We start from the raw sequence: 15,747 nt of genomic DNA, 5'->3' as shown, positions 1-15,747 counted from the left end.
TTTTAAACTGACTTAAAACATGCATTGATACTTCTTTTTTACTGATATCAACTTAAGTTTATACTGTTCTCAAATTGCATTTAAATTCCATCATGGTAAATTTCAAAATGTTTTCTATAAATCAATAGTCCAAACTTACAAAATTGCCATGCTAATTATAACACTACACACCTAAATCTGTAACTTTACAAAATATGTTACATTACCACATCCAGTATATATTAGAACTGTTAGTTTACCAATGGTTTATAGCACTACCAGTTCCCAAATACACATCCAACAGAGACAGAAACAATGTTTTGTATTCACCAAGAACAAGGTTTAGGAAAATAAATTTGATCCTAGAATCAAATGTATGGTGCTTTGCAAGTTCACTGAACACTGAACAGTACATCTGACAGATCTTAACTGAGCCTGATAGAGAAAAGAAATGAAGTCAGCTGTATGAAACTTTCAGCTGTCTAGAATTTAGTCGATGCATCTAATGGTGCATTGACCAGTTGATGTGTGGCAGGCTAACAACTATTGATGTCATGAGCCATTTGCTTGGAAATTTAGCAGAACTCAGACAGAAGGCACCATGAATGAGCACATGAAATACAGGGATGGGGCAATCATTAGTGTCAGGGTGAAAGTCAGCTACAGGTGATAGGACCGCAGTGTCACTGGGGTTATGGGTCAAGAGTTACATTTTCTACTGTTTGGGACGAGAGGTAATTAAGAAAAAAAAATCTATGGCAGGCCAGTACCTATCAAGTAAGCATTGTCTAACATAGCAGGTTGCAGGCTCAGTGTGAGGAGTACAGATCTATCACATTATCTAGGGTGGGATGTGAGCAACTGACCAAATAAGTAATTAACTTAGAGGATCTATCCTACTCTGCTTCCCAGCACCAGTTTGAGACCTGTACAGGAAAATTGTCTTAAAACTATACAGATCCAGAGTAAACACCATTATATAAATCTGGTTGTCATGTAAAAGCCCATGACATGTACACTTTTTTCATCATGACCAATTTTCTCTCATCATTGTGAATGCTCTCATTACATGTACATTTGACACAGAAGATAGCTTATCTGCACAAGCATGATTTACAATGGAAAATGCCATCAAATCTTGAAGTGCATGATTCTGAATAGAACTATACAACTGTGCTGCACTCCCAAAACCAAATTGCTTTGTATCACTGCACAACAGGCTTTCTGTATAAATGTTTACTAAAAAGCCTACAACAAAATTAATAAGAGGCTGCTAGCTACTTTTAAGCATTCTCAGCTACAGCTTATAAGAAAATGGAAGGAGCAAAGACCTTACTCCCACAACTTCTCAAACCAAAAGGTTTAACTATGAACATTCACTCTAAACAGATCCCACTCCTCATTATTGTCCCACTACTCAAAAAAAGTCTTGGGTGTACAACTTAAAACACAGAATCACTACCTTCAAGTAAACAAAAAACAGATCAATATTTATGCACTCTTCTTGGATAAGACAACATACCACAATTATCAAATTACTTGCTCTACGGCACTTAACAGCAAGATAACTACAAATTTTGATTTTGAAAAGTAAATTGTATAATTTTGATGGAAAGCATAGAAAATTTAGTATCAGTGAGAGAAAGACTCCACCTGCCAGTTGTGATAGGTCAACTTCTTTCATTTCCAATTTTATCCAGTCTCCACTTTCCCATACACTCAGCCACTTTAGTTAGTCAACCTGCAAAATCTCCTAGTTTACCAAAAAATGTGGCTCCAATACAGCTCTTGTACACCTGGCACCATACTAACTTCACATGATCCAACTTGCTTTGTGCTTGCCATCATGCCATCCTGTTTAGGAACAGTTTACTATTTATCTCAATTGCTTCAATCTGATGATTAAGCAAATAGCCTACTTAAAACAGCCTAAAGTAACAATTCAGAGAGGCCAGTTCAAATTCCAACACATCAGGGGTGAAATGAGATTCATGACACTCAATATGATTAAATTTTAATGAAACTAGGATCTTCTATTGTAACTATTAACTTGCAAACCAGAGTTTATTAAAACCATTCAATTCTTTTGGCAACTTTCCAGCAACATTCATTAATAAATTTCTACCAAATTCACTTAGAATAAAAATATGACTGAACACAGGTTACAACCTTACCTCTGGTTCTTCATCACACCAATGTTATGAAACTGCTGAGTTTGCTCTATTTTCAGAATTTTGTTCATATGATGCAAATTTTATTTACAATTTTGTTTTTTTTTAAATTGTCCATCACCAAATTTAATTGTCTAGGGCCACAAAGAGTTAAAGATGACAGGTTTCCTTACCTCAACTGGGATTTAAATAATTTAGTAGATTCATGGTTGTCAATACCAAAAGTAACTTTTTATCCACATTTAAGTGAACAAAATAAATAGTAAAAAAAAATTGAGAGCCCTGGAAGACCTTGAAAGGCATGCCTACATAAAGGTTGCAAGTTAATAAAATGGTTACAAACATATTTGGAATTCTTGCTTTTATTAGCCAAGACAGACAAGAGAAAGCAACGTGCTAAAACTCTGCACAAACATTTGTCAGACCACCACTTGAATGCTGTATACAATACTGGGATCACAAACATACGAAAGAAGCCACCAAAATGGGGAGGATATAAAGGGGATGTACAAGGATGTTACCAGAACTAGAAAGTTCCAGCTACAAGGAACGATTACAAAAACTTGTTTCCTTTTAAAAAGAGGAGGTTAAGCAGAAACTTAACTTTAGAATTATAAAATCACATGGGGCCTAAGGAGAGCACTAGAAAAGGCCCATTTTCTTTGGCAGAGGGTTAAAAACCAGGAGATTCAAACACATGCCTGAACTAACGTTCCTGGCCTCTGGATGTATAATCTGGTAACTACTGTAACCTCCAGTTCCTTCTTGTCACCTCTTAAAAATTAGCTCAAGCTTCTCATAGAAACTGACAGACTGGAAAACTACTTGGACCAAGCTACTCCCCATCTTCATCAGTTTTCTCCAGTTAAAACTGTTTTGACAATAATAATTTCCACACTGCTGGTTCTGAAATATTCTCCTCTTCCTTTAGTCAGGATTTCTCCCTCACCTGTGATGACAGGGTCATAGCTTATGTCTGTAATTTTCCACCTTCTCTCTCCCTTGACAAAGGCAAGATTGAATCTACCCCATAGGTGTATTTTCTGCACTTGCTACCACACAGCACATTATTTCCACACTAGTTACATTACCTTTTCCCCTTCCCAGAAAGACTGTACCTTCCAGAAAATCCTTATTCACTCTTATTAACGACTTTGTCATTTCTCCATGTCTCATAACTAACTACTGTAATAGTTATTAATTTATCCCACTGAATTATCTACTCCATATTATTGTAATATTTGCAACATGACAATATCTCCATCTTGAGACCACAGATTGTCCAACTCTTTCAGAACAGAAGTGTTTACTTGTGGGTTGTTCTTTGATTTCTTCTGCAAATGCTACAATAATTACATTAAATTCAGCACAAGTCCACACTGATTTATTGAAATGATAATGATTGATTGTAATCCCAGCTCTATCTGTACTTGACTCCCACCAAAGCCAGCAGTTTTCACTAGGTTGCACTGCCTTTAAAAAGAAATTTTCCCAACATCTAAATAAGCATAATGTTCAACTCGGATTCTATCCGTGATAAGAAGCAATTATATAAAGAGGCTCCCAAATTGAATTAAACACCAAAGCTAGTTTATTTCTCAAAAATGTTCTAAAACATAGCTTTGGGCTCAAATAAGTTAACAGGCATCCAACGAGCTTTTGAACTTTTACCTAATTTACAAAGAAATTAACTAGTGTACACCAATACTAATAATCAGGTCTGTGTAGTTCTGTAGTAGAGTTTAGTTATCTAAAATCAAGTTACTCATATGCTAGACAATGATTAAAAGTCATCTTTTATGATAAGCCAGTTTTCAACTATATTAACCAAATTGCAAAGTTACCAGATACAGTGGATTCCGATTAATTGAGACACATTAGGACCAGTACATTTTGGCCCAATTAAGTGGCTGTTGAAATTAACCAAAGTTTCATGGAAATAGTTAAAAAAAAGTATAAAGACAAACTACTATATAACTGAGTAACAAATTGTGTATTTAAATGAAATACAGAACAAATTAGAATACTATCAATAGTATTACAGCATTATAAAACTGTATTAGATCCCAATAGTTGTTAACAGGGGAATTCATCCAGTGTATGCTGGTGCATTCTTTTGATTAACTGTAAATGAACAAAATCAGCGCAGACATTTAGAATAGATAATGGAATGCCTTCATACAAAGCTATTTACTACTGTATCCTCCATATCTTTATTTTCATTGTAACATTCAAGATGCCTTCCCAACTTGAAGTTGTGAAATAGTTGTATTTTCATACCCAGCCGTTTCTGGCATCTCCAAACCTGGATGCTTGAAACCTCAGAGAGCAAAACAGTTCTGGATCGTCTTATTGCTTAATTCTTGCCAACTATCAGTGACAAAAATCACTGCTTTTTTAACACAAGCAAATTATGCTATTTAAAAACTGTTTGCTCTAAGCACAGTGTAGTATCTGTCAGTCACAAAAGTGCATGCGTCTGATGCTAGTGAGATATTCGGCAACAGCCTTCTGCAGCAATTAAACGGCATAGTGTCCCAAATAAACAAAGGGAATCCCAACTATTTTCTTGATTAGTTTGTTTTTTTTTATAAAGAGTTGTTCTTAATAAGCGGCTGCCCCAATTAACCAGAATCCACTGTACATCAAACATATAGCAAAAGCTAATGAGTAAGAAATAGGAGAAAAATCAAAATGACTAAGCTTGTGGTGCAGGAAAGCAGTTAATTTCTCAGAGATGGTTGGGACGTCTGCAAGCCCAGCAAACTTCATTTTAGAGGGCTGAGACCAACATTCTTCTGCACAGATCTTAAAATGTCTTTACTAAGGGTTTGGCAAAGGAAAAATGGACTTCAAAGCATTTCAAAAAGCAGCTGAGCAAAACAGAATGTCAAGGATAGGGAATTAAATCAGGATGAAAAGCAGAGAATGAGATTGGAAAGCAGAGGAGAAAAAGACCCAGAAAAATGGAAGTGTTTGGCAATGCTTATTCATTTGTACTTTAATGCAATGAGTCTAGTGATTTAAGGAACTGAATTTAGCGCATGGATAGGCTTGTAGGAGTACAGAATCAAGGCAAAAGTTGGGAATGAATGATTGCTCAACATTCCTAGTTAATGTTTTTAAGCAAGACTGAAAATAGAGGAGGAACAACAATTACAGGTCTGATGAGGAATGACAGACCAGCAAGATCAACAAATTTATAAAAAAAAGGGCAGTCACATTGATGGAAGTGTACAATAAGCTATCTAATGCTCAGGATTTAAGAGAAAACATGCAAGACTTTGAAGATGCAGCTATGTGTTGGAGAAAAACATTTTCAAAAATGAATTTAAACAAATAACACGAAAGGGTTGGTCAATAGTGAAAAAGCAATACAAGTTTCATCATTTGACATACTAGAAGCAACAAGACCACATCTAACAGCATAGTTAAGAGACATGAGTTGTTTCGTATGGCAGACGTTTTACTCTTCACACTTCTAATTGTTTTTTGTCAAGCCACTCCTCAAGCTCGTGGCTGCATCAACGGACTGCAGCAAAGCCAACTTGGGTCTTGGTGACAGGGCACGTTTGGACCAGGTGGAAGACGTCCTCGGTTGGGGCACCACAGGAGCAAACTGGGGTTTGTTGGCGCTCCACTGGTGTAGTGCTTGTGCTGTTTTGGCATATCAACTTCTGAGTCTACGTGTGGCCATCCAATTTTTTTTCTGCTAATTGTAGTAAAGCCCAGGAGTGAGGTGGGGTTGTCGATCAGATCTCTGCCCCAGGGGCGGGGGGGGGGGGGAAGCATGTTGGCGTGCCAGTATTGGAGCCATTCAGTGTGTTCATCATAGGGATCTAGGTTTTTCACGTTGTAGAAAGGTTTTCGGGATTTGAGTTGGGAAGATGTGGGAGCATTTTCAATGAGTTTACGAACTAGAATGTTGCTGGGCATATTTTGGATACGCTTGTAGAATTTTGCTGAAGCTGCTCTTCTAAGGATCTCCACTGGTGCTATTCTGCTCACTCTTGGAAGCCATTGGACAAATGTGGATTTTAGGACTGCTGAGATTATTCTCATAGCAGTATGGAGCTGTTTTGATGATGCTTGTGTGAGCACTTCTCTCCCAGTACTCAGCAACTGAGAAACATAGTGCTATGTTAGACGTTTGTGGGACTAACTTCTTAGCACCCCATTTGGTTCCTGCTATCTTCTTGATCATGGCCATTCTGAAATTTAGTTTCTCGGCAACATTTTGAAGGTGGATCCTGTATGAGAGAGATCAATCTAGTGTGACTCCCAAGTACTTTGGATGTGGATCGTCGGATAGCTGTTTGTCATTTAGTTTGATATTAAGTTTAAGTTTGGTTAGTCCGTTGTCCAGATGAAATAGGGAAGTTACTGCTTGTTGACATTCAGATTTAGATACCACTTTGAGAAGTAGTTGGATAGGGATTTGATATCTTGGGTATCAACACGGTGATGTCATGTGGAGGCTTACATGCTTCTAGAACTACATCAGGCAATGCCAACTCGGGGCCACCCATGTTGGAACGGCTGTGGATGAGATGCCAGACAAAGATTGATCCAACCTCGACTCCCAAACAAACAGACTCGCATCCACCCTCCCAGGGCACACTTTATCATAAATCAAGACAACTTTTCAATAAATATGAATAAGGGTATTCATATGGAGACAGAAGTATCAAAACATGATCAGAAGACAGTGAACTTAGATGAGAGCACCAAAATCATCAACAACGTGAATCCTTTTTGATTAACCAGTTCAGGGAATTAACCTGAAAACCTTTTGTGCATAACTATGCCAAGAGATTTTTAGAAGTCTACCTATTTAAAAAATGCCACAGGTACACAAAATTCCAGGTGAATCATAACTTTATTCCTCAAAACAATCTGAAAATACCCTGCTCAGTGGCTTCACTAGTAAATTTACCACCTGGGAAGATAATTAGCCTTACAGACTATACTCAACCCCTGTTTTACATTGATCTGCAGACACCAGACAGAACAATTGTAACCAGACAACAGTGAATCATTTAACTCTGTTATAGCAGAGAGAACAAAAATCAAGTGCCCAAATATGATTACTATACAACCATCCATAATGCATGGCAGTGCTCAGACAAGGACAGACCCAATTCCATTCCACTCAGCCTCAAACTGTAAATGCCTGAAAGAAAATGAATCTCATGGTGACATACAGGTACTTTGATAATAAATTTACTTTGAACATGAGGAATGACAAGTTAGGCAAGTAGCCCAATGACTACCAATGCCCACCAATGCCCAAAATCAGATGATGCAAAGCCAAGATGTACGTTTAGGTGATAAGGGGCAGGGTTTCCCATTTTTTAAAAATTCTCTCGAATATACAGTGGTTGGAAGTATGAGTTTTATAAAGTATATGGGTGTTTGGACTTCATAAATGGAAGCAAAGAACACCAATACAGGGAGGTAGTACTGATCAGATTTTTTGAAAACTCTCATTAAGTCACAATTGGATTATTGCATTTAACTCTCATCATCACACTTTAGGCAGGATGCGAAGGTCTTTAAGTAGGTGCAGAGAGATTTTCAGGGGTGAGGGATTCAGTAATGAAATTGGACTGGAGAAGATGGTTCATTTTCCTTGGAGTACAGCAAGGTCAAAAAGATCATGACTAGTTTAGATACAGCAAACTGAGAGGAGCTGATAATTCAAAAACAAGGGAACACAAAGTAATAGAGTGTGAATGTTGGGACTTGTTTGGAACAGTTATGATCTGGAACTCATTGTCTGAAAAACTAGTGGAAACATAACTTTCAAGAAGATAAGGGACAAGTACCCAACAGAATAACTTGAAGGATGTTGGCTAAAAGTTGGAAGTATTTTTCACTGAACTGTCACAGCCTTTCCTGTTTTAATGACTTCCTTTTGTGCAAGAAGGACATTTAGTGGCTTACAAAACTAAATCATAAATTTAAGTTGATAACATAAAAAAAACTATTCTGTTAGGTTACAAAACAAACGGGATTTCCAGCCCAAGTGGGCCCCACTTTTAACATATTAGCATTCCCTGATACCCCATCCAGTTCTCAAATCCCCCCAACCTGTATGTAAAGGATCATGATTCAATTCTTTGGAATGAGAGAACACATTTTTAAACTATATTGATAAAATTTAAGTTGCATGAGCAAAAGGTTTTCTACAGAGTTGAGGAAATTTCTAGAAGGCCTGTTCTAAAAATTGGAATAACTGACTGAACTAACTAACTGTTCATTATCCATATACACGGTTCACAGTGGTAGCATAGATTCAAGCTATTTCAAATTTCATCACTTATTTTTGACCCTTAGGTTTTCAGACTGAGTAGATCTCCCAAGGAAACCTGGTGAAGTTGAGGGAGTAGAAGCGCAACTGTAAAATAAAGTTTGTGATCAGTACAGAGCAAAAAAAATTCACTAAAATGGGACTCAGAAAAATAAATCAGATTTTTGACCAAAGCAAAAGACCAAACATTTTTGACTCCATATCATTCCATAAACGCAGCATTTACCAAGCTTTGTACTCCATAAAAAAAAGGTAAATAGTTTTTTGATTGTTGGTGGATGGAATCATGCTAGGTTGACCTAACCATGATACATTACAACAATGTTAATATTGACCCATCAATATAGTTAGTGTACTAAATAGCATTACCTCTACAGATCCAATTTGTATTCCCCTCCCCTATTTCTCAACACTATCATGCTCCGTGACAGTAGTATCCCATGACAACATCAGGTTTTGGTTCTGGCTACTGACACCTATTTTAATGAAACATTAACTGTTTAAAATGGTAGCTAACCAGCTGTGTATTTCTAGCATTTACTGTTTTATTTCTACCTCAGTTATAACTATCATTTCCTCCACCATTACACTATCTGCTTATTCAATACCTATTCCTGGATGGGCCAAAATTCCTTCAGTTATATAATGGAATGACCAGAATGTGGATATTTAATCATGTGTGCAATGCCTCTCAAACACAAAACACTGTTTCTTCACCAACTGTACATCTCTTCCTAGTCATCTGTTTTAGGCTGAAGTAAACTGGGCATTTCAACCTGGCTATTTGACATCAATTTAACCATGCAATCCCATACCCTCTCTCACCCTACATTAGCCTCAAAACATCGCCCATTTCAAACTGCGACTTGACAAGATTTGCTCCTGAAATCCTAGTCCATATTTTGGCACCCAACTATTCCAAAGCTGTCCAAACTAGCCTGCTACAAGTCATCACAAAACATTCCTGCCAATATCTCTATTTCCATCAAACCCCACTCAACCAGCTATTTATGCAAAATTCTGATATATCTCACCTCAAAGTTGAAATCATTACCCGTGTTAAAATCCTTCCATAGCTATTGCAATTCATTCAAAACTACTGACTCCATAGAGAAATTGCCGGGGATGCTCAACAGGTCAGCAAGTATCAGAGCAAAGAGTTACTCAAAATATCTTGAATCCAAAACATTAATTCTGTTTCTCTTTCCACTGATGCTGTCTGGCCAGCTCAGTATCACCAACATTATGATTATTTTTGTTTTCCAGATTTGCAATTTGATTTTAAGCATTCTGCAAACTATTAGTATATCACTGCAAATCTTTCCCTTCATCTCAGAGGATAATTAATAGGAGCACACAATTCACAAAAAAACACAGCCATAGATTCCCACCCAACATATAGATATCTTGGTTATCAATGCAAGAAAACACACTACAGCACCAATCAGTAATTGCAGTTTGTTCAAATGTACACCAGATTACTATTCCCAATATGGTCAATTTAAATAATTAGTCTTCCCACTTCCCACCCTCCTCCCATACCGAGTACTTTTCTGACAAATATTCAACATGTGGCCAAAATTCTTATCCAATATCCAAATTGCAAAAAAAAATGCCTCTGGACGCCAAAGATGCCTTCTGTAGTTTTTTTATTATGATTTATATTGATTGAGGCCTCTATAAGGCCTAGCTGGACGAAAAGCCTAACAACCATTTTTTAAAAACAAAATAAACGATCAAATCCCCTTTAAGAGTAAATTGCAGCAGACAGTTGTATTGACTCTCACCGATCCCGCTCGTACTACTGATATTACACAGTCGCTAATTTTCAGTTCATTCACTTGCTCCCACACTTCGGCTAGGAGACAGGCCTTACTTAAAAGGGCTCACACAACCCGTTTCATTGCGCGAAAGCACAGTATTTCAAATGACCGTATAAATTCTCTTCTAAGAGAGAGGAATTGGTTCCCCCCCCAAAAAAAAATTTATGTGTATGTGCGCACATATATGTATTTCAGTGGTATATTTAAAGAAGCGGCAAACCTTGTATCGCTTCACGTAATATTGGATGTCAGCCTTTAAAAATACTCAAGGCACATTTTGATATTGTTAATAACGATAAATATTGCGAATCCACAAGCTTATTATGCAGAAATGTTCTTTAAATACGTAGGATGTTTTTTAGTTACATTTATAGTTATGTCCGTGACCTGTGAGGTCCACGTACAGTAAACCATGGATTATGTTTAAAAATAAAATTCACAAAATTCAACATTTTATGTTCATTAATCCAACTACAAGTCACCCCTAATAGTAAACAAACATATGCATGACTTCTAAGAAACAGAGCTGTCTTTCAATGGCCACTGCCATCAAATACAAGCTTCCATAAAAGATATATCTTCATAAATGCCCAAATTACCTTGGCGAATCCCCCAAGTGAAGTGACTTTGCTGTATAAAGCACTCAAATCCAACTCTCTCCCTCCGATGATCGGGATCTTTCTAAAGGTTGTCCTAAAAACATTTAAATAAGTCTTAGTTTCACTTATTTTGCAGCAATTGTTTTAAAAAGCAGCAAACGTCTTAAAAATATAAACTCGTGTTGTCCCAAAAGTTTGGAACAAAATTAACGTAATGAATTAAAATTAAAAATAAATATTGCAAGTTCAATATCAAAATTGGTCAGATCTTTAAGTCAAATTCAAAGCCAAATTATAAACAAATACATTTTAATAAATGAAAAGTCTGCTTAAAGTTTGATATCCCTCTTATTCTCGGCGATTCAAAAGCCCCCCGCCACTCCCCCTTCAACCTGACAGATAATTACAACTCCACGCTGCGCAGAATTTAAAATTGTAATTCGAATGTTTTTTATTAAAAAGAGCTCAAATGAAAATTAATTTCCTTGCCAAGAATCACTGTTGGCAAAAAGGTGGTAACACAAGGCAACAAAGGCTGCCAATACTCGAGCCTCTACGCTCCTCGACCTCCCTCACCATTTAAAAAAAGTTTAAGGAACATATTTCATTCTTTACAATGAAATAATTCTCATTCCAATCGCCTATGGTGTATGTTCAGACATCGAGTGACAAGGGAAAGCCTTTGAAGGCCGCTGAATAAAAACAACACATTTCGTCCCTCCCCTTGTATTATTTTAGACGGTTAATTCACCCCCTCCATTAAAAGTTGTATTTATTTTCTGGTGAATACATTTGTTTTTACCCTTTACTCCTGTGAAAGTGCCGCAGCTCGTCCAGGAAACTCCTGCCAGTCCTCAAGCCGCCGCTTTTACTCGGAGTTTTGGCCATAATAATCCCTCTCATACACAAGAAAAAAACTCCCCCAAATAAATAATAAAACAACAAAAAAAAAGGTCGGAGAGGGAACTCCGGAGGTGACTCAGTCCTTATTCTATATATATATATATAATATATATATATAGGATTGCTGTATGCTCTTTTACAGTTTCTTCTTTTTCATCTCCGGAGAGTCGGGCGCCGGAGCCCGAGCCCGAGCCATCGCCGGCCACGACGGGAATTAAACAAGAGCCAGAGAGGAGGAAGAGCGCTGGGGGGAGGGAGAGAGACAGCGCAGGGCTTCGGCAACACCAGAGACCGCTGATGGCAGACTCGCCGGTGCGCAGTGAGGCGGCTCGGCCCGCGCCGTCCGATTCACCGGGGAGACTATATTTTCCGCCGCTCTCCCTATAACAACCCTGCCAGCCTGTGAAGGGGGAGGGGGAAAGATTTTAATCTCCTTATCACCGTCTCTCGCCTGCTTTTTTTCTCTCAAAGGGCCGGGGGTTTTGACAGGAGTTCGGTTCGTTTCTCTCCATTCGCTCCGATTATTTTTGGTTAAAATTTATGGATGTCAATTTTTTCGGAAAAAATCGAATCCAATTTTGATTTTTTTTCTCTGTTTTTTTCCTCTCTCACTATCTACCCTCACAGACAATGAAGGCCGAGCAATTACCAGCCAGAGGGGGGGTCCTGCAATTCAACCAAACAATCCGCCGCCATGGCGGCCTGCTCAGTCCGAGGCAGGCTGGGAGTTGCAGTCCCGGCTGTCGGGGGAAGAAGGAGATAGGCCCCAGGGTTGCACTGCAAGTCCCGGGGTGCATCGCGGTCGCTTCCCCGGGTTCTCGGAGCGCTGGAGGCGCCGTTGGAGATGAGAACGCAGGCGCTGGAGCGCGCGTGCGGCTGGTCGGGAGCTGTAGTTCGTGGAGCGAGCTGGAAACGCGGGTCGTTAACGGAGGGTGGCGGCGCCCGGCGCCGAGCTGCGCTCGTGCTCTGAATGCCAACCGACGCAGAGGCGGCGGCCCGATGAAGCTTGCCCGCCAGCCGCGCGAGTGCGCACGGCCTAGTCGTTCCGTTCAGAACCTCAAAATGGCGATTATGCAGCTTTTGGTGCTGGGGCTGCGCTAAAGAGATTGTTTTGTTTTGGGGGGAAACGAAGATGGATTAAGGTTTTATTGCACAGGTCAGGCAGTTGGTAGTCGAGCTCTTGTAGTCTCCCTAAATATGCAAATAGTTGGCACTTACTGTTGTTGGGCTTATAGTAAATATTTGGGCGGTTATTTATAACAAGATAAATTCGGAACTCTTCAGTGCAGATAGTTGTGTTTGTAAACATTGCATATTTTTACAACATTATTTTTTCCACTCCTTTAACATATGATTAATATAGAATTACTAGCTTGAAAAGACTGCAAGAAATGTCAGGTCAGATGCTTAGCGGGTCAGGCAACATCTGTGGAAAGAAAAACGTAGCAGCCGTTACAGGTTAATGACCTTTCATCAGAACTGGAAAAGTGAGAAAACGTGCACTTGTAGGGAAAGGTGGAAGAGAACAAAAGTGATATCTGATAGGAAACCAAAGGTATTTGTTTTTGATGCCACCTAAGGGAGGGAAGTGAATGTGGTTTAATCATAGCTAATCTGTTTAGAGGAGTACAAAGGAAAGGGCATGGCTGAGAAGAGTTAGAAACATTGTGAAGCAACAAACAGTCTGCAAAAGGGACTCATCAGGCTGAGCATCTTTGTGAGGAAAGGAATTGTCAACGTTTCAGGTCGAAACTTTGTATTATGACTAGACAAGCCCTGAGTTTTTCAGCAGATTGTTGCTCCAAATTCCAGTATTTGCAGTCTCTTGTATCTCCAGGGGAAAAAAAACGTAAAATCAGAAATAAAGCATAGCAGTAGCTAGAATCCTGACAAATATTGGAAATCCTCAGCAAATCGTGAAATTAGAGGAAATGAATTAATGTTACAGGTTGCTCAGGTTGGAGGAACAACACCTTATATTCCGTCTGGGTAGCCTCCAACCTGATGGCATGAACATCGACTTCTCTAACTTCCGCTAAGGCCCCACCTCCCCCTCGTATCCCACCTGTTACTTATTTTTATGCACACATTCTTTCTCTCTCTCCTTTTTCTCCCTCTGTCCCTCTGAATATACCTCTTGCCCATCCTCTGGGTGTCCCCCCCACCCTGTCTTTCTTCCCGGACCTCCTGTCCCATGATCCTCTCATTATCCCCTTTTGCCTATCGCCTGTCCAGCTCTTGGCTCTATCCCTCCCCCTCCTGTCTTCTATCATTTTGGATCTCCCCCTCTCCCTCCAACTTTCAAATCCCTTACTCACTCTTCCTTCAGTTAGTCCTGACGAAGGGTCTCGGCCTGAAACGTCGACTGCACCTCTTCCTAGAGATGCTGCCTGGCCTGCTGCGTTCACCAGCAACTTTGATGTGTGTTGCTAATGTTACAGATGGGTGACAAATCGTTACTGACAGGTTATGACAGAGGAAAAACTGGTATCTGAAATTGTTGAGCTTGCTATCGAGTTTAGAGGATTGCTGTCTGCCTAGACACAAGATAGGGTGCTATATTTCTTAGCAGTTTTGCATTGGACTTCAGCAGAATGCTGTGGGAGATCAGAATGGAGAGTGAGATTAAGGATCAAAGTGATAGACGATTGGATAATCATTGTTATACTTGACTGAATGGTGGAGAATCAGAATCTGGTTTATTATTACAGACATGTCTGAAAATTTGTTGTGTTACAGCACCGTAAATTATAATAAGATAGAAGCTGGTCCTAAAGTGTTGAGTGTTTGTCATCAGGCTCCTATACCTCCTCTCTGATGGCAGTAATGAGATGATTTCATGTCCTGGGTGATGGGGAGTTCTTAATGATGGATGTTGCCTTTTGAAGATGCCCTCTGTGGAAGGGAGGCTAGTGCCCACGAAGGAGCTGGATGAGTAAATGACCCTCTGCAGATTTCTCCGATCTTGTACAGTGGGCCCTCAGTCCAGATGGTGATGCAACCAGTTAGTATGTTCGTAGAAATTTACTAGGAGTGTTTAGTGACAAACAAGATCTTCTCAAACTCCTAATGAAATATAGCTGCTGGCATGCCCACTTTGTAATTGTATTAGGCCTAACATAGGACTTCAGAAATGTCAACACCCAGGAACTTGAAACTACTTACCCTTTCCTCTGCTGACCCTCAGTAAGGACTGGTGTGTGTTCCTGCAGCTTCCCCTTCCCGAAGTCTGCAGTCAATTTCTTGGTCTTGCTGTTGTTGAGTACAAGATTGCCATTGTGACACCACTCAGTCAGTTGATCTGTCTCACTCCTGTACACCACTCGTCACCATCAGAGATTCTACCATCGATAGTTGTGTCATCAGTGAATTTCTGGATGGTGTTTGCCTTGTGCCTCGATACACAATCATGGGTGTAAAGAGAGTAGAGCAGCAGGCTGAGTATGCTTCCTTCAGGTTTTGATGTCAAGCAAGGAGATGTTATTTCTAATCTGCACAGACTGGTCTCCCGGTTCAATTGCAAAAGGAGGTACACCGGCCCAGGTTTTGAAACTTATTGGCAAAGCAGTCAGCCAATCTGCCTTGGTGTCTCCAGCATCAAAGCGACTGTACCTGAGAGCAATACACTGAGTTGAAAGTAGTGCAGGTAGATTGCTGCTTAACGTGGAAGAACTGCTTAGTATCGATAGTGAAGACAAGGGGAATTTTATCTTTTTTCTGGCTGGGAGGTAAGGAGAGCACAGAATAAAGCAGATGCAGTTTCAGGTCTGTTTAACAGTGGTTAGCCTTATCAAGATCAATGACGAGATGGAGTATAGAGAGGAAGTGGGGCGGCTGGTGGATTGGTGTGAGAAGAACAACATAAGCCTGAACGTGGAGAAGACGAAGGAAATTATTGTGGACTTCAGGAAGCTGCAGACAAACCATCCCCCTCTGTAAATACATGACTGCTCTGTAGA

General features: G+C 39.5%; 1 protein-coding gene across 1 annotated transcript in view; it reads right to left on the bottom strand.

Moving 5' to 3' along the window:
- Positions 1 to 12,392, bottom strand: part of LOC134344218 (AT-rich interactive domain-containing protein 2-like) — a 378,430-nt gene extending 366,038 nt beyond the window's left edge. Inside the window, exons 1-2 of the mRNA XM_063043648.1 lie at positions 11,688 to 12,392; positions 10,886 to 10,979 (exon numbers count right to left, since the gene is read on the bottom strand). Of these exons, the coding sequence (XP_062899718.1) occupies positions 10,886 to 10,979; positions 11,688 to 11,788 (195 nt within the window). The 5' untranslated portion in view covers positions 11,789 to 12,392. The remainder of the gene's footprint in view (positions 1 to 10,885; positions 10,980 to 11,687) is intronic.
- Positions 12,393 to 15,747: the final 3,355 nt, after the last annotated feature.

Source organism: Mobula hypostoma, chromosome 3 (assembly GCF_963921235.1).
Source record: "Mobula hypostoma chromosome 3, sMobHyp1.1, whole genome shotgun sequence".
In the NCBI taxonomy this organism is placed as follows: Eukaryota; Metazoa; Chordata; class Chondrichthyes; order Myliobatiformes; family Myliobatidae; genus Mobula; species Mobula hypostoma.
Note: the sequence above shows the minus strand (reverse complement) of the source record. Positions and strands in the feature narration are given on the sequence as shown.